Source organism: Ursus maritimus, unplaced genomic scaffold (assembly GCF_017311325.1).
Source record: "Ursus maritimus isolate PB19 unplaced genomic scaffold, ASM1731132v1 scaffold_19, whole genome shotgun sequence".
Lineage (NCBI taxonomy): Eukaryota > Metazoa > Chordata > Mammalia > Carnivora > Ursidae > Ursus > Ursus maritimus.
Window position 1 is genome coordinate 55,201,255 of NW_024424341.1, and position 19,460 is coordinate 55,220,714.

The 19,460-nt window shown below is 54.8% G+C and overlaps 1 protein-coding gene across 1 annotated transcript; it reads right to left on the reverse strand.

Annotated features, from left to right (window-relative positions):
• Window positions 1–7,222: 7,222 nt before the first annotated feature.
• Window positions 7,223–16,266, reverse strand: DACT3 (dishevelled binding antagonist of beta catenin 3). The gene is given in 5 exon segments (XM_040634201.1): window positions 7,223–8,394; window positions 8,396–9,501; window positions 10,507–10,659; window positions 10,833–10,929; window positions 16,017–16,266. Coding segments are annotated over 5 exon segments (1,896 nt in total). The 5' UTR covers window position 16,266; the 3' UTR covers window positions 7,223–8,103.
• Between the last annotated feature and the right edge of the window lie 3,194 nt (window positions 16,267–19,460).

Sequence of the window (19,460 nt, forward strand, 5' to 3'; positions counted from 1 at the left end):
TCTCAGAGTGTCCCATGTGCAGTTTCACCCAGTGTCACATGCAATCTCTCAAGACGTCCGTCACACACATTCGCGTGCAGCTGAAACTTCTGTCTCGCACCCAACAGCAACCTCATCCACACTTAGTCAGGGTCTCACACTGTGACATGGAATTCCTCACACGACAACTTTGTTGAGCACTGTCACGCAATATTCCATGGTGTTACACGGAGACACACAGTCACACATCCAGTGACCCCCACATATAGTCGTGCTCACTCTTGCAGTCTCCCGGTGTCACACGCAATCTTACACAGTCCCTTACAGAGTGTCCCCCACACACACTGTCATGCACGCAAGCTCCTGGGGAGCCTCACGCAGTCCACGTCACACACAGCCGTCCCCGCCCTCACCCCTCAGTCCCGTGTTGCACACACACTTACGGGCACAAGATCTCACTCATCTTCTCATCTCCGAGTGTCCCGCACAGTGACATACGCCCTCACATGCTGTCACAACACTGTGACAGTCTCTCACTATCCCACACGATCTGTATCACACACAGTCACACAGTTTCTCACAGTTCGTCGGTGTGGCTGACATATACTGTCACACTCACATGGTCCCGCTGTCACCCCCATTCCCCCGGGGTCTGTCACACTGCCTTCTCACGCCACCTCTGGTTGTGTCCCACTCATCTGGTCTCACCCTCTGTCACACATCGTCTGCCGTGTGACACACACAGCTCTTGTGTCCTCCCCATGTTGCACACTGTGCCCCACAACCCTTCGCTCTCACATAGTCTCTTGATGTCACAACCAGTCCCCCGAATAGTGTCTCAGGCACATCCAACCTCACGGGGTCCCATCTCTCCCATCTCACAGATGCAGTCACACACGACTTCTCGGTGTAACACATGGTTGCACAGTCATACCTGTGTCTGGTGGTCACAAAATCTCACAGCCACACACCAACCTCTGGCGTCACGCACTATCGCACGGTAGTACACACTCACACAGTCTCTTGGCGTCACACGCCATTCCCTGGTGTCAGGGGCACGCACGGTGTCTCTCCTGCCCTCAGCACACCCTTGCGTCGCCCACACTCAGCCCTCGGGCCTCTCGCAACGGCCCCCTGATGGCCACACGGGGGCGCCCGCAGCCCACCGACGCCGAAGCTGTAGGCGGTGGTGGACATTCGGAGGGCGGGGCGCCCGCGCGGACGGGCGGGGCATGCAGACCCGGCGCGGAGACCCGGGTGGAGGGGGCTGGAGGCCAGAGGGAGAGAACTGAAGATGGACTGGGACAAGAGAAATTCAAAGAGGGGGGGAGAGAGATGGAGAGGAGCAGAGTGGCAGAGAGAGACGCAGAGACAGAAATTTGGGGAGATAGAGACCTAGGGACTAGGCGCAACTGAGACAGGCAGAGGATTGCAGAGACAGAGACGTGCAGCGTATAGGACAGACACACAGAAATGTACAGAGTCAGAGTCGGGGACCGAGAAACGCAGACACCCAGAGACACAGAAGCGAACAGACTGACGAACTCGCACACGGAGCAGCCCACACGGGATGGTGGCGGAGGCGGGGCCTGCAAGGCGCGCCCCAGAGGCGTGGCCCGGGGCGTTCGAAGGGGCGGGGTTAGGGGCGGGGATCCGAAGGGGCGCGTCCGGGGGCGGACCATTAGGGGCGTGGTCTGGCGGAGGCGTGCCCCGCGGGGCGGGTGTTAGGGAGAGGTGGAGGTCCTGGAAGGAGCGTCTCCACGCAGTCAGCCCACCCCAATTCGGTTTTTACCGACTGGATGGGGAAGCGAGACCGGCTGGGAGGCGACACCGGCCCAGGTGCCTGGTAGCGATTTGATCTGAGGGTATAGGACCCTGACTCCCCCCGCCCCCAACCCCGCAGGAGCAACGGGGCCAGGTGGGGGAGGGGAACCGGGCTCACATCTGGAAAGCATCAGGCGCGCCGGACGTGCCAGGGCCCCGGGCCCGGGTGCGGAAGGGGGGAGGGGAGCTAGGGCGCCCTCGTCCTCCCCCTTAGCGGGGTCTGCCGGCGCCGGGGAGGGGCCTGGGCTTGCGCCGAGCCTCTGCGCCTCTTGCAGCTGGTTTCCATCAGCAGTTTTGGCCCGGGCCGCCCCCAAGGAGGAAACCCAGCTTAGAGTGGGGGAAGACAGGGTGACGACCCAGTCTCCTATCCCCCTCCCTGACGGCAGCCAGACGCTGGGGGGCGGGGGAGACGGACGGACCCTCGCTGCTTGAACCGTACATAACCTCCATTTCTCGCAGGAGCTGCAGACCTCAGCCTTCTTTCCACCCGACGCATAACTTTAGTTTCCAGGTATGCACTGCTGTCTTGCTCTGCAAAGGAATCGCCCCAGCCTCGTGGCAGAGTAGGAGTCAGTGGTATTATTGTGCCCATTTTTTGGAGAAGGAAACTGAGACCCTGGATTCGGCTTCAGTTCTGGCTTTAATTATTCCAGAAATGTGCAATGAACGCCAACAGTAACTCTAGGGTCGAATACCCCATCGCCTATTGTATATTCCCAGCTGGATGTCTGGTGGGTATCACACTCCACGCGTTCAACGTTCAACGCTGAGCTCCGGATTCCAGCCGCCAGACCCTCTCGACTGCAGTCTCAACCATCCGATAGTAACTCTTTGGGGCCACTCTTGACTTCCCTCCCTCTCTCACACCCCACAACTGATCAAGTAACAAATGCCCTTAACTCCGGCTTTCCGGCTGCTGTCCCCAGTGCGCAGTCACTTCTCACCTCCCCTGCCACCCACACTCTGGTCCAGCCACCATTCCTCCCTGGCTTCCCTCATCCTGGTCCCCACAGAGCAGCCAGAGGGATCCTGTTTGAGACGAAGTCCCCAGATAATAGCAAGCACTCGGGAAGAGCTGGAGAAATTGGAACCCTCACACACTGGTGGTGGGAAGTAAAATGTGGGAGCCACTGTAGCGAACAGTCTGGCAGATCAAAAGGTTAAGGTCCCCATATGACCCAGCAATTCCACTCCTAGGTATTTACCTTTAAAAAAAACCTGAAAACATCCGTCCACACAAAAACTTGCACATGAACGCTCATAGCAGCATGATTCATAAGTAGCCCAAGTGGAAACGACCCAAATATCTATCAACTGATGAGTGGAAGAACTAAATGTGGTCTGTCCAGACCATGGGATATCATTTGGAAATAAAAAGAAACAAAGTACTGGCACGTGCTGCCACGGACTGAACTTCGAAAACAGCATGCTTAAGTGAAGGAAGTCGGTCCCTAAAGGCCACATATTGCGTAATTCCATTGACATGAAATGCCCAGAATAGGCCAATATATAGGGACAGAGAGTGAGTCAGATTAGTGGTTTTCAGGGGCGGGGGATAGTGGAGGATGACAGCTAAGGGCACAAAATTTCTTATTGGGCTGGAAATATTCTTTTTTTTTTTTTTTAAGTTTTATTCATTTTTTTGACACAGAGAGAGGGAGCATAAGCAGGGGGAGAGGGAGAAGCATGCTGGACTCGATCCCAGCACCTTGGGATCATGACCTGAGCTGAAGGCAGACGCTTAACCGACTGAGCCACCCAGGCGCCCCTGGGAGGGTAGTATTCGTAAATTGATTATGGTGATAGTTGCACAAGTCTGTGAATACACTAAGTGCCACTGAACTCTGTACTTGTAGGGGTGAATTTTATGGTAGGTGAATTGTATCTCAGTAGAGCTGTTAACCCTTTCACCACCCTCCCTGCACCAAAAAACCCCAAGTCCCTCTTGTACTCAGAATTCTCCCATGGCTCCCACATCCCTCAAAGTAAAAACCAAAATCGTCATTAAGGCCCGTGAGGCCCCACACAATGTGGTGGACCCTACCATTCTCTGCCCCCCACCCTGGCTACTTCCACCACTGTTGTCCGTCCCCCCAAGACATTCACAAGCCTCACTCCCCCACCTCCTTCAGATCTCTGTTCAAAAGTCGCTTTCTCAACTAGACCATCCCCATCACTCCACTTAAAATCACAAACTCCTGGGGCGCCTGGGTGGCACAGCGGTTAAGCGTCTGCCTTCGGCTCAGGGCGTGATCCCGGCGTTATGGGATCGAGCCCCACATCAGGCTCCTCCGCTGTGAGCCTGCTTCTTCCTCTCCCACTCCCCCTGCTTGTGTTCCCTCTCTCACTGGCTGTCTCTCTATGTCAAATTAATAAATAAAAAATCTTAAAAAAAAGGGGCTCCTGGGTGGCACAGCGGTTAAGTGTCTGCCTTCGGCTCAGGGTGTGATCCCGGTGTTATGGGATCGAGCCCCACATCAGGCTCCTCCGCTATGAGCCTGCTTCTTCCTCTCCCACTCCCCCTGCTTGTGTTCCCTCTCTCACTGGCTGTCTCTCTATGTCAAATTAATAAATAAAAAATCTTAAAAAAAAGGGGCTCCTGGGTGGCACAGCGGTTAAAGCGTCTGCCTTCGGCTCAGGGCGTGATCCCGGCGTTCTGGGATCGAGCCCCACATCAGGCTCCTCCGCTATGAGCCTGCTTCTTCCTCTCCCACTCCCCCTGCTTGTGTTCCCTCTCTCGCTGGCTGTCTCTATCTCTGTCAAATAAACAAATAAAATCTTTAAAAAAAAAATCACACCCTTGCCCCCCTCCCCAGCTCCCATCCCTGTAAGCAGTTCCTTTTGCACCTTTCTGGGCTCTTAGGCAGCCTGAACTTAAGTCTGGCTTTGCTACTTATTAACTTACTTCAGGCAAGTTACTTAACATCTCTGTACCTCAGTTTCTCTGTCTATAAAATGGACACAGTAATATCTATCTATCTATCTTTCTAGACTCAGGATAGAGTCTGGCATGTAATAAATGCTCAATTTATTGTTAGCTGTTATTTTTTCATTTTGTTTGTTTGTTTGTTCAAGTCGGCTCCACACCCAATGTAGAACTTGAACTCACCACCCTGAGATTAAGAGTCACGTGCTTAACTGACTGAGCCAGCCAGGTGTCCCACTGTTATTTATTTATTTTTTTAATGAGTAAGCACTAAAATCTTAAAAAAGAAGGAAGGTCACCTATGTGGATTTCAACCATGTTGGCCACTGCATGGCTGCACCGAGTGTAGCCTTTGACAAGCCCCTTCCCCTTTCTGAGTGTAGTTGCCTCTTTGATGGAATGGAGATGGGGCAAATATTCCCAAAGGGCTGACAAGCAATGGCTTTTCCTGGCAAACTTTCAAAACTGATTTTATTTATTGGTACTCTAAAAGAAATACATGTTTATCCATACATACACACTGCCCGCCCACCTTCCAGAATGGAAGCTCCACAGGAAGGAACCTTTTTTTTCCCTGCTTTGTTCCTTGCTGTTTCCCCACCGCCACAGTGGGCACTGGACATGCAGGTGAGCGTAGCAGGTCTGGTCTCTGCTTCTCAGAGTTCAAAGCTACAGAGAGGTGGACCCACCCATGTAAGCACAAAGGGCAATGCAGAATAAATGTCATTCTTCAGACTGTGGAGTCAGGTGGGGTTTGGGTCCTGGCCTTAGCTCCAGCCTTCTTGCTGTGCAATCAGGGCTCACAATGGCCCCTTCCCGAACTTCTCCTTACCCACCCATGAAACCCATATGATTCCTGAACTTATCCAATAGAAATATGGGCAAAGGGTGTGAACAGGCAACTCACAGAATTAAAAGTGGTCCAATAAACATACAAAAGTATGTGTTGACTCAAGGAAACAGGGAGAGAGACATGCTAATTAAAACAGAACACAGTTTTCCCCCATAAGATCGGCAAAAATGTTAGGAGAACAGGTGGAAAAACGGGCATCTCAGATATTGCTGTTGGAAATGTCAACTGAGGGCACGCTGAGTGGAAGGAAGTGTGACAGTGTCAATTAAAATTTTTTAAGTGAGCATACTATAACGACCAAGCAATTCTATTTCTAGGAGTGGAGCCTCTGGAAATACACACATATATGCACAGAAGCGGGTACAAGGACATTACTGCAGCAAAGTCCCTAACAGCAAAAGAATTGGGAGAACTGACAATCCCACAGTGGAGGCATATGCAGCTATTGATAATGCAGTGATGGGGGCACCTGGCTGGCTCAATCGGTAGAGCATGCGACTCTTGATCTCAGGGCTGTGAGTTCAGGACCCATGTTGGGAGTAGAGATTACTTAAAAATAAAATCTTTAAAAAATAATAATACAGTGATAAGAAAATATGTCATCTAAATTTAGATGAAATGGACAAATTCCTAGAAGAATACAATTTAGTAAAACTGACACAGGAAGAAATAGAAAAGCTAAATAGTACTATAACCATCAAAGAAATCCTTTTTTTTTTTTTTTTTTTTTTTTTTTTTTTAAGAGAGAGAGAACAGGGGGGCCTGGGTGACTCAGTCGTTAAGCGTCTGCCTTCGGCTCAGGGCGTGATCCCGGAGTCCTGGGATGGAGCTCCACGTCAGGCTCTTCTGCTGGGAGCCTGCTTCTTCCTCTCCCACTCCCCCTGCTTGTGTTCCCTCTCTCGCTGGCTGTCTCTCTCTGTCAAATAGATAAAATCTTAAAGAGAGAGAGAGAGAGAGAGAGATAGAACAGGAGCAGGGGAGGGGAGAGGGGCAAGGGAGAGGGAGAGAGAAAATCTTAAGCAGGCTCCATGCTCAGTGTGGAGCCCAATTTGGGGTGCAATCCCACAACACTGAGATTATGACCTGAGCTGAAATCAGGGGTTGGACGCTTAACCAACTGAGCCACCCAGGTGCCCCTAAAAAATCCGATTCTTACCTTCCCATAAAGAAATTTCTGGGCACAGACGACTTAGCACCACCAAAAAAACAGTGATAAGGCAAATATATAGCTCAACTTATATATGTATATATATGTAAATATATATAGTGTAAGTATATGTATATAATATTTATGTATTTGTCTAGTTACTTAGATTCGTACGTATGCAAACGCATAAAGGAGAACATGCAAGGATACACATCAAACTGATTATGATGACTTCTGAGAGAAGGGATTTGGGGTTGTCCCTTTACCTATATTTTTATGAAACCATGTTTATGCCCAAACACAACTCAATCAAAGGTCAGATTTGTTGAGGTCAAATAGCCGATAGTAGGAAAATTACGTTGAGACCCACCCTGAGATCTGCCGTCTGGTTCTAGACACCACTATACTCAAAGCAAACAGTAATCGCTCACTAAATGTTAGTCCAAAGGAAAACTATTTCTCCCATTTTAACACAGAAGAAGAGTCCACCACATATGTAACATTGTGCATTTATTTACAAAGAGGTTAGAGAAACACAGAGAGTCTGGCCCCCCTGTGCACTGGGGAGTCACCATCGTCATAATAAATACAGTAATTTTAAAAAAGAAAAAAAATACTGGATTGGAACAGCTGAGGGTCTTCCTGGGCTCCCCACACTCCCTCTCAGTGGGGGAGAAAGGGGGCACGAGATAGAAGCCATTTTCCTTTCCCTCTTCTACCTCCTAATCCTCCATAATTGTCCAGGGATAGAGGTAAAAGAGTCTTTCTTTCCAGGTGTTACCACCTCCTACTCGACCCTCAAAACCCCAAAGTCAGTGCTCCTTCCTTTCTCAGGGCACTCTGCAGGCACCACCTGGGTGAGACACAGAGTCTCTGACCATGGTGCCAAGGGGATATCCTAAGAATCCAGGGACATGGACGGGGGCACTTTGTGAATGTGGGGGGAGTGGGGGAAGACACCATATCTGGGCATGGAAAGGAGGAATAAGAGGGTTCAGTGACAGAAGTGAACAGGAACAAACGGACTAAGTGTCTAAACTAAAATGGGGAAATTCAAACTGAATTACCCCTTCTGCATACCATAGTACACCCATAGTACAGATGAGGAAAGTGAGGCCCAGACAAAGGGAACTTTCTTGCCGAAAGGCTGCAGAGCCAGCAGCTGAACTGGGTCAAACAGGGCTCCTCCCCCATTCCTCCCTACGGTGGAGGGGGAGCCTTTTCAACCAAGACTGGCAGTGGATGGGGGCAGTGAGGAAGGGTCTTTGGAAGCAGAGAAAATGGTGGTCTTTGGAAGGGAGGTATGGAAGGGTCGTGATTGGGAGTGTGGTGGTGCAGAGGCCATGAAGGGGGAGCCCAAGCAAACTCCCAAACTCACACTGTAGTCATGACCTTGAGAGAACCCGAACGGAAACGCAGTATCTTTTTCTTCAGTGCGTGGGAGGCCTTGATCTTCACAAAGACTTTGGCGGGGCCCGCGGGCGCCCCTCCACCTGCACCACCCCCTGCCCCAGAGGCTGCGGTGGCCGCCACCAGCTGCTGCGGCCAAACCAGGCCACCGCTACCGTCTGAGTCGCTGGATGCAGAGCTGAAGGCCGGCGACTCCCCCTCGCTCGCGCTCGATTCACTCTCCCCGTAGGCGCCGCCAACGCCGCCTGTGGGTCCCGCGGCGTCCAAGGGGCCCCAGGCGCCCGGCCGAGCACTCCGAGTCGCTGCCAGCGCAGCCATAGAGAAGACGGCGCTGAGGAGCGGACGGTGATGGGCCGGGCCCCGGGCCGCGGGCCGCCGGGGCTCGGGGCCGGCCGCGGCGCCCGTCCGCCGCATCGATCTCGGCCGTGGAGCGCCAGCGGCGGCAGGACCCCGCGGCCTGTGCCGCGAGCGTGGGCGCGGGGCCGCGGCGGGGCCTCGGCGGCCGAGGCTCTTCCCGTTCAGCCGTGGGGTATTTGGGGGGCCCCGGAGGAACCGCGGCCGCGCGGCCCAACAGACTGGTCTCGGACTGAGAGCGCGCGGCCTTGCGAGCCCTGGGCGAGCCCCGGCGGCCCGAGGCCTCCGTCATGCGTCCGCGGCGGCCAGAGGCCCGGGGACGCTCCCGGGGTGGGGACTGCTCCACGCTGCGGCCGCGGGTCAGTGGTGGCGCTTTGCGGCGCGCCGCGCGGCCGGGGAGGCCGCGGGTGGCGGCCTGCGCGCCCGGGATGTACTGCGCCTTCACCAGGCGACCCTCGGCCGGGCTGTCGGGGGGCGAGGGAGCGGCGGGCGGCGCGGCGGGCTCGGGCGCCGTCTCCGACTCCCATGGCGAGGCCCAGGCGCGGCCTAAGGCGGCCGGGCTGGCGGGACGGCCCCCCGCGCGCTCCACCGGGGGCTCGGGCGCGGGCCGCGCGCCTCCGGGGGGCGGGGACACGTCGGGCGGCCTCTGGCGCACGCTGTTCTGGCGCCGCGGGGCCCCGTCCGCGCCCCCGGGACTGGTCCGGGGCTGGCCCGCCCCCCGGCGGCGGCGCCTGCGCAGGAGCGCCGAGATGTAGCCGTCCAGGGGCCGCCCCGCGCCTGAGGCGTCGGGCGAGTCTGCGGGAGGCCGGCTGCAGGGCCGCGGGCTGCGCAGCGCCACGGCGTGCAGGGGACTGGGCGTCAGGAAGGGCCCCGCGCGGGCCCGCCGCTCCGCGGAGGAGCAGGCCTCCGGGCCCGCAGAGCCGGCGGCCGTCGGGTAGGGCGCCGAGTATGATCGCGGCACGGCTGCCCGAGTGCTCACCGCCTCTGGAGCGCTGGGACTGGCGTCTCCTAGGGAGGGAGGCAAAAAGAAAAAAAGAAAAAAAAGGAAAAAAAAAAAAAAGAAAAGAAAGAAAAAGGAAGAGAGTGGAGGGACTCTCGAAGCCCTTGCTCAGTGAGCCTAGGAGGGGCTAGTTGCCTACCCCGTCCTTGTCCACTGTCGTCAAAAACCCTGCCCTCACCCTTCCCCTCATCCCAGGTTCGTAACAAAATCTTCACAAGACCGTGTCCTGCCTCTGCCTCTCTGACCTCCATCTCTAACCCCTCTCTTCTATAATTCTAGGTCTCCAGCTCCACTGACCTCCTGGAAGCACACGCCAGTCACGTTCCTCAGGGAGGAGCCTCAGGGCCTTTGCACTTGCTGTTCCCGCTACCTGGGACACTGTTCCCTGAGGCTATCTCCTTGGCACACTCCCATCACTTACTTCGGGGTGCCACTCAAATGTCAGAGTCTCAGTGACACCCTCCCTAGCCATGTCTTCTAAAATTGCAACTTCCTCCCAACTCAAAAGGGATTGTCCTTCCTAACCCCCTTCCCTAACTTTCTTCTCATCCTCTATGTCTATATCTTATTTATCTTGTATATGATCCTTTTCTCCCACTGGAAAGTCAGCTGTATGAGGACAGGGATTTTTTTTTTTCACTGTCGCATCCGTCACCACTAAAACAGAGCTAGGCTGGCACATAGTAGGGGCTCAGAAACTTACTTGTATAAAGGAACAACAACAGTTGCTGTTTACGAGTGGCTACCAAGTGCCAAGTCCAATGGCAGTTAGGGGGGGCCGAGGCTCACTGAATACGCAAAACTTCCCTACGAGGTAGGTGCTGTTATTAATCCCATTTAACAGGTGGACAAACAGAGGCCCCGAAAGAAGCAACATGCTCAAAATTACACGAAGAGGGAATGTCACAGCCAGGGTTTGAATCCAGGTCAGCGTGACTCAGAAGCTTGTGCTCAAAACCATTCTCTTACTGCCCATTCCCTGGTTCTCAGGGCCCCAACCCCACCCACCTTACCTAGGGACTTGGGCCTCTCGCTGGCATAGATGCCCCGGGGTTCCGAGGGACCCAGGCGTCCATAGGAGCCAGATCCAGAGAAGCCACTGTCCCCACAGAAGGTAGAGGGTGGTGAGTCTGGACCTCCCGTGGAGCTGGGGTCTTCATAGAAGCCTGGATTCCAGGGAGAGGAGGAGAGACAATCAGGGGCCTGGACGGGGCAACCAGGGATGGGGAAAGGAAGAGACCAAGAGGTGGAGACAGGGAAACCTGCACGGTAGTGGGCAGTAGGAACACGATGGGAGTGGCCCAGGCAGACCCTGCTCCCTCCACGCACGCACGCTCACCTGAGCTGCGCCCACTCTCCTGTTCCAGGCCCCCAGACTCCAGGCTCAGGTCTCCCAGCTGCTGGCCCAGGTCCCAGATGAGCCCGGGCAAGGCCTCCTGAGGGCGTGAGGAGAGCAGAATGGTCAGTACGCCCCCAATCCTCGGCCACCTGGTCCCCCCCCCCATCTCCCCGCCACGGGCAGAGTTTCACTTTGACAATGAGGCTCTGATTTCAAAAGTGTAAAAGCAGTGCCCAAGTCCCAGGATGCCCCTCAAGATCTCTGTCCCTTCATCCCATTAGAAGTTCTTCTGACTGTCTAACTCGAGTCCTTCGTGCTGCAGCAACATCATCCTTTCTTAGGTGGGATAAGCTTCAGAAGGCCCCGTCCCTTGCCCCCTCTCTGTCAGGTGTGCCCTCCATTTGTGCTCATGGCCCCTGAACCCCTATCAGAACGTCCCTCTTTGAGTCTCAGTTCAGACGGTCTCACTGTAAGGGCAGTTCGCTGCTAAAAGTTGGTATCCAGGACCTAGTAGACCCTTAGCCATTGGTCCACCTCTTCCCAGTCCTTGACCTTCTCTTCTCAGATGCTCCCATCTTCCCCCACTGCCCCTTATCACGAGCAGAAAGTCCTTTTGCAAGTCTTCCTTAAGTCCTTCTTGCTGCAGACCGATTCTTTCCCTCGTGTGGATAAAACAGGCTGACCACGACTCCTATAAGCCTTTGCTCCTTCCCTCAGGAAGAACCCCCTCCCCTTGCCTACTGGAAAGTCCTTCTGTGAGTCTAGCCTGTAGTGGTACTACAGTAGCAAGCCCCAGCAGGTTCTCTTGCCCCAGGGAACCACATCTTCCTCCTGCCCTTGCTTCATTTCCACCCAGAAGCCTCCAGTGTCTGCCCACGCTGGCTCCTCATCCCCATGAGAAAGTTCCGTTGAGTCTATCCTGGATCCTTCTTGCTGCAGGAAATGACCATTCTTATCAGGTGGGAAGAAATGAAGGTGAAAACCCTTTTAGGGGAGCGGCAGTGACCAGGGACGGGGCTAGGGGCTAACACAACCCAGACGGGGCCTCCGAGACACTGGGACCTAACCCTATTTTGGAAAAACAGGGCCGGATCCAGGAAGAGTCTCACTGGGGTCTGGGTGAGGCCAGAGGTGGCGGCAGCGGCAGGCAGACGGTTGACCCTCAGACAAAAGCAGCTTGTCTGGATGGCGGGAGGGAGGGAAGGAGGGGGGAGGAGCCGGGAGGCCAGGCGCCCAGCCCTGCCTATTTAGGGCAGAAAGACTGGCCGGCTCCCCCGCAGACGCCCCCCCCTCCCCCAGCTTCCTACTCCTGTGGCTGCTCTCTGGGGCCCGTCCTCACCCCTCCGCCCCCAGAACAGAAGCCCCCATCTGGGCTTGTTTATGGGAGGAAAGTCAACAGATCATAACACGTTGGGCTCCTGCCCTGGGTGTGCAGAGATGCTTAGGGTGGCGTCATCTTGGAGCAGAACCCAGGAAAGCAGCCGAATTGTGCCGCCAACAGGGGTGGCTAAAAAAACGTCGCAGACCGGCCACGTACCCCAGGTCATGTCCCCCACTAATGGCCCCCTTGCTCACTCCGCTCTAGCCACACTCCCTGGATGTGCCGCGCGGTGCTCCTACCCCAGGAAGGATGTGTCCCCCCTGCATTTCTTCCCGGCTCCCTCCCTGGCTTCATTGAGATCTTTGCCTACATGATCCCTCCTCTGACCGGTCTTTCCAAAATAGCTCCCCATCATTTTGCACCCATTGACCTGCTTTTGTCCCCTTCCCGCAACATAGCAGTAATGTTGTCACTGGGTTATTGTCGGTCTCACTAACTGTCATCCCTGGAAGGCAGATTTTTGTCTGCGTTGTTCACTTCAGTGTCCTTCCCCACCCCCACCCCCCAGCGCACAGCACAGGGCCTGGCCCCAAGCAGGGGCTCAGGAAAGGTGTGAGGAAAACGAATGTCTATAGCAGAATACTATACAGCTGCCAGAACGGAAGGAGGCAATTTCGACACAGAATCATCACTAAGAGGGGGTGCCTGGGGGGTTCAGTGGGCTAAGCATCTGCCTTCAGCTCAGCTCATGATCCCCGAGGCTCAGGATCGAGCCCCCCGCATTGGGCTCCTTGCTCAGTGGGGAGTCTGCTTCTCCCTCTGCACCTCACCCTGCTCTCTCTTGCTCACTCTCTCTCTTTCTCAAATGAATACATAAAATCTTAAAAAAAAAAAAAAAGACTCGCCACTGAGATACAGCATTGAGCAGAAAAAGGAAAGTACAGAGTATGAGCAGGAGTCAGATTTACCCAAAGGGCCTGGGTCCCACCCTCCAGAACTTCTGAGTCCAGGGTGGAGCCCAAGAATCTGCATAGCTTACAAGTTCCGGGGTGACGCTTAGTCCAGCAGCCCCACTTTGAGAACCGCTGGCATTATCTCTGGGACCTCACCCAAGAGACTGGCATTTGCAAGAAGCAAAGCACAACTCTATGTTTCTTGGTATGTAAGCTCTTCCTACAAGTAGATGCATCGGTAAGAGGTCTGGAGGGACCCACGCCAAGGTGACAGTGGTGGTGATCTCGGAGGAGACCCTGTGTGACCTTTAGCAGTTTACTCCCCGTCTCTGGGCCCTGGTTTCCTCATCTGGAACATGGCATCTTTCAACTCCCTCCCTTACAGGGTTTTGTAAGGATTATATGATTTAAAACACCAGTTTCTTTTAAGCACTTAATAAATGCTAGCTTTTATTATTACACGAAAGCTATGAATTTCTAACAAGGAAAATATAAAATCATCATGTTTTACTTGTGTAATGAAAAATAAATATAAAATGATAGATTGGGGGGTAAGTTCTGCAGGTCTAATTTCAGTTCTTGCTCTCTAGAGAAGAGCAGGAGTTAGGGGGACAGACAGGGGAGGTCTCCTCTTCCCCCATGTCTGGGCCCTGCAACACCACCCCAAGTCTACACACTCCCATCGTTTGTAAGTTTGACCCCCTCCCTTCCAGGTGCAAAGCGATGACTCTTCAAAAGACCAGAAGGACCTTGGTCTGAATCCTGCTCCCTGTGTACCCACAATGCCCCTCATTCCCCCTCCCCTTTTTTTGCAAGCCCTTCCTCCAGGGGGCCTGTGGCTGTCCAGTCCAGGCAGGTTTAACATGCTTATGGTTAGGACCCCTGGAGACCCCTTGGCCCAAACTGTTCCAGACCTTGGTTCCCCGCTGCTCACATGCCCCTAGTCTGTGTCCAATTCCCTTTATCGCTATTTGGAAGTCCTTCTGCAAGTCTAGCCTAAGTCCTTCTTGCTGGAAGGGAACTCCTACCCACATCCAGGATTCTCACCTCTTTTCTCTGAGATAACCCTGGTCTTTACCTGCGTCCCCACCACTCTTATTAGAAATGAATCAAGTCTGGCTTCCATCTTTCCTGCTTCAAAGGTTGTGAATTCCTTGGTGGGGGGGGTGCAGGGCGGGAGGGGTTAGCGGCATAAGACAGAGGCTCAGGGATCAGAGGAGGTACCCACACCCTCTTCTGAAGGACCCAAGAACCCCCAACCGCAGAGGGGTTTATATTTAGCGCTTCTCTGTTCCTCCCTCCCCACCACTGCCTTCCTCCCGCCGCCTGCCACCGCCTCCTCCCTGACGCTGGGACGGAGCTTTGCCTGGAGAGTGTGGGGGGAAGAGGCCTCTCCACTACCACCTCCTGGGGGGCGGGGTAGACAGAGGGGCAGAGAAGGGGGGAGACTCAGCGGCAGGGATGGGGAAGCTGAAGGGCAGAGAGGGGAGACTGAGGCAGACAGCGGGGGAGACTGAGGGACAGGAAGGAAGGACACAGCTCGCCCATCCCCATACTCTCTCCCTCTCCTCGTACGTAGGGTGGGAGGTGCCTTCCCAAGCCCAGCCAGCTTGGGGTGGGGTGGGGGGAGCTGGTGAAGGCCCCCACACGCGTCTCTAACTTTGGGAGGGGGTGGGGCCTCCCACAGCTGTTTCTGTTTCCAGAGAAGAATGTGCAGGGTCCCACTCCCGGTCGGGGGAGGGGCTATGCGTACAGCCCGGGAGTCTGGCGTCAGTCCCCCTCCCCATTCCCCATCTGGGGAGGGGGCAGTGGAGGTCAGCAGCAGGGAGAGCCCCCTCCCCCGCCGCCCGGGCTCAGGTTTCCCCAAACGGGAAGCTCTGACCACACACAGGCTTGGGGATGGGATCTGCAAGGGGAGCCTGGGTCTGGGGCCTGGCAGGCTGGGGGGAGGGGAAGAGAGAGATAGGGACAGGGACGTGGGGCGGGAAGAGAGAGAGGTGCAGAAAGCAAGAGAAGGCCAGGGAGACGGAGATAGACACAGAGAGAAGAGGATTAAGAAAGACAGAAACAGACGCTGAGAGTCAGAGATGTGGCAATAGGGAGACAGAGTGAGAGAAATCCAGGAAGAGGTCGGGAGAATCAAAGAATGACAGAGAAGGAGAGAGGGGTGGTGCTCTCGAACTCATTCTGGAGACCTCTGCCTCATTTTCTACCATCAGAGCACTCAGGGAGTTAAGAAGCCAGACCCCCATGCTGCCTCGACCTGCTTCTTCTTGGGTTCATCAAAGCTGGGACCAGCTAGGAAAGGAGGGAAAGTGTCACCGCAGAGTAAAGATCACCGCGGGGTCCTCAAGGACTGCTAGCTTCCTCTCAGCAGTGATCCCTCCCTCAGGAGGCCCGAGGATCCCCTCCCCCCACCCCGCCCCCTCCAGAGATCTCCAAGCACACCGGGACTTAGGGAAGATGGAGCCCTGGTGGCGGGGCCAGAGGGGAGCAGGTTTGGATTCCGGCTGTGTGACCTTGGGTGAGTCGCTTGCCATCTCTGAGCCTCAGCTTCTTGCTCTGTAAAATGGGGACCATCACCCCCTTCGCCCCCCAAGCTGCAAGAAGACAACGCATGCCAAATTCTCGGCCCCGGCTTGACACATACTTAGCGCCCATAAGAATTTTCTTTGGGGAAGGGGCCTGTGCATTTCACGAGGCTCCAGCGGAAGCGATGCGGTCCCCCTTCCCCAGTTTGGGGGTGAGGAAGCCAGATCCCGCCCGCCGCCCATACTCCTGTGTCTCCAGCCCCACCCCCTGTCCTTTCCCCTTCCCCCACCGGAACGGGTGTCTGAGCATCCAACCGAGACAGACAGACAGACAGACACAGACGGGGGCGGAGGGATGGACGGACAGGCGGCCCCTCACCAGCTGCTCCTCCAGGGCCGCTGCGGCCCGGCGCGCCGCTGCCGCATCTTCGTCCTCATCGGCGTCCTCCTCGTCCTCGGCCTCGGCGCCCCCCATTCCGGGCTGGGCCAGCCGCAGCGCCTGCTGCACGCGGTACTCCTGCCTCTCCCGGAGCCAGTGCAACTCGCAGAGCCCGGCCAGGCTGCCCTCCAGCCAGCCCCGCAGCCGGCCCCGCTCGGGGCTCACCGGGAACGAGAAGGCCCGGATCATGGCTGCGGCCCCCCACCCCAGCCCGGCCGGGCCCCACGGCCACCCCTCTCCGGGTCCCACCTCCCCGCCCCAACAGCCCGCCTGCCCGCCCGCCCGCTGGCCCGGCTGTCACCGTCTCATCTGCATAGGCGCCCGCCCATTGGGCCGCCCACCCGCGCCTTATCTGCATGGCCACGCCCCCGGCGACAGAGTAACCGCCGCCTATTGGCTGGTACCCTCCCTTACGAAGATGCCCGGCGGTGCACCCGCGCCCCCCAACGCTACGCATGCTCGCAGCTTCCTACTCGCTTTGATTCTGGGCGGCCTCGCCACGCCCCACCGCTTGCCTGCCTCTGGTCCCTAGTCACGCCCCCTCTCGCGTCACAATGAAACAAGTCCGCCCTTGCTCCAATGTCATTGGCCCGTGCCTCCCCGGTCCCGCAGCTGGTTCCGCCCCCTTGCGGGCGAGCTCTGGCTACCATTGGACTGTCCGGCGAAAGGGGAAGGGGTGATCTATAAATAGAGAATGGGTCCACGTGACAGTTTGGCAACCGTTCCTTTCCCCCCACCCCTAGCAACCGTAAACTGCTGAGGCTGTGCAGGGGGCGGAAAGGGTTATCGAGTCGAGCCCTGATTTTGCCTCCTCTTCCAGGAAGCCTTCCCAGACACTCAGCTGTAAAACTAGAGGCCAGCTAAGACCGACAACCTTCCATAAAATAATGTTTCTAAGCGGGACCGGCTTCACGGGCGTGTGACCAGCTTAGGAGGGCCCCGCGCTTGGTTTAATATTGGCTGTTACGGTTTTGAAATTCTTATTTTTTGAACAAGGGGTCTCGCATTTTCATTCTGCGCCAGGCTTCACAAATTATGTAGCCAGTCTTGCTTCTCAGAGTCAGGTCGGTTATATCCCAAATTCTGGAATTGTAAGACCAGCCTGGGTGGAAGATTCTGTGATTCGACCAGAACAGAATCTAAGCGTCTTTTGTCTTCCAAATCGTGTGGGGCATTGCGTTCACCATTCTACGATTGCAGGAGCCTTTGTTCGACGTTCTAAGAGGCTTTGTTCTCACCATTCTAAGATGCTCTGTTCTCAACGTTCTGTGGTCCTAAGAGTCTGAGCCCAACTTTCGTTTCCAAGGTTCCCTTCTGGCTCCCAAGGCTCCGCGAACCGGGCTGGCGCCCCCTCAGGCGCCCAGCCCGTGTCACTACGCCGAGTGTGTGTCCCTACAACCTTCAAGATCTAGCTCCAGTATTCATACCCATTTCTCAGACAGACCTTGAGTCTCTAAAAGTCAGGCCCCAGAAGAAGGTGTGAGAACTTCCCTCTTTTATGACCCCCTCTTTTATGGCCCTAGGAGACATCTGGTCGTAAGCTAGAGCGGCAGTGATAGCCATTGAGAGCTAAGACTCTGGAACCAGACTGCCGGGGGGGGGGGTGTGACCCCCAGCCCTGCCACTTTCTAGCTGTGTGACCTTGGGAAACTTGCTTAACTTCTGTGCCTCAGTGTCCTAATCTGTATGACGGAGGTCATAATACTGTCTACCTTATCCAGGCATTCTGAGGACTGAGCGAGATATTTGTCCAGTGCCTTCCAGGTAGAAAGAGCCACAGAAGGGTCTGATAAATAAGTAAAAAATAATCCCAAGGAGGAAAATGAGCCTGGACTTGAGTAGAGACAAACTATATTCACTCCCCCTCTTGTTTAAGACAGACCTAGACTGACCTTCAACAGCCTTCATTTTCCAACAGTGGGGAGATGATCGCGATTCGTGATAGGCAGATCTGAGGGGATTGCTCTCAAACGAGGTTTTCTTAGTAGTTAGTGTCTGGGATGGTGTCAGGGTTGGTTTTTCATCTCTGCTGTTTGTGCAAAGCCAGTTGAACCATTGCTTGTGTAAAATGTTGGATCTGGAATGGATTTAGGTTTTGGTCACGGGGCATTCGCAGATGGGTATTCCTAGGAAGATAAATAAAAAGAGAATTATTCGTGGTTGAACAAGGGAGTAACACCAAGATTGGAGGCCCGAGGGCAGTGTGTTTGCGAGGGTTCCCAGAAGGGGGTACAGGGAGATCCTTGGTGGATGGAGGCAGATCAGCGGTTGCAAGTCTACAGATTTTCTCAGTGGCCTCTTGATGTCCTTACTGATGACGATGAGGTCTGAGGAGTCCCCGGAAATGAATGTGCAGCAGACGTTTCCAACCATTGCACACAGTCCTTCCCTTGGAAGTCCCTAACCTGGGTACAACAGTTGCCCAAACATGGTTGGAGGATGCATCAAATCCTCGGAGCTTACTGCTGAGCATCTGGCTTCTTGTTCCAAGCCTCCTTTGGATGCTAATGAAAGAGGGGGTCACGGTCATCCTGGATCATGCCTCTGCGGGCGACTTTCAGCCTTCACAGGATGTGGCAGATCTCTTATGTTTGTGGGGAATTCAGTGGGGGTTTGAGAGAAGAAAGAGTGAAGTTTAGACATCGATAGAGTGAAGGGGAATCAAAACTCTGAAAAGGACATACAGGATTGGCAAGATAATAGAAGCCAGTCCAACTCTTTTTTTTTTTTTTTAAAGATTTTATTTATTTATTCGACAGAGATAGAGACAGCCAGTGAGAGAGGGAACACAAGCAGGGGGAGTGGGAGAGGAAGAAGCAGGCTCCCAGCGGAGGAGCCTGATGTGGGGCTCGATCCCATAACACCGAGATCACGCCCTGAGCCGAAGGCAGACGCTTAACCGCTCTGCCACCCAGGCGCCCCCGCCAGTCCAACTTCTGGTAGGTAGATATCAGTCCGCAAAATCTTTACACGTAAAATATACATCATTAGGGGCAATCGCAAGACTCATGGAAATAATTGTCTTATTTATGTGAGGGGTCAGAAGATAAATGTGGGTGGTTTCGGTGGGTTTGGGGGTTTTTTTGGTGTTTTTTTAAAATGTTGATTAAAGGTGGAAAACCAGAGACACCTGAGTGGCTCAGTCGGTTAAGTATCTGCCTTCAGCTCAGGTCATGATCCCGGGGTCCTGGGATCGAGTCCCACATCGGACCCTCTGCTCAGCGGGGAGTCGGCTTCTCTTTCTCTCTCTCCCTCTGCTACTCTCTCTGTCTCTCTCTCAAATAAATAAAGAAAATCTTAGAGGGGGAAAAAGGTGGAAAACCAAAGAGAAGATGAAGGGACAGGATTGGGACCATGAAATGAGTCACAAGACGGGTGATACCA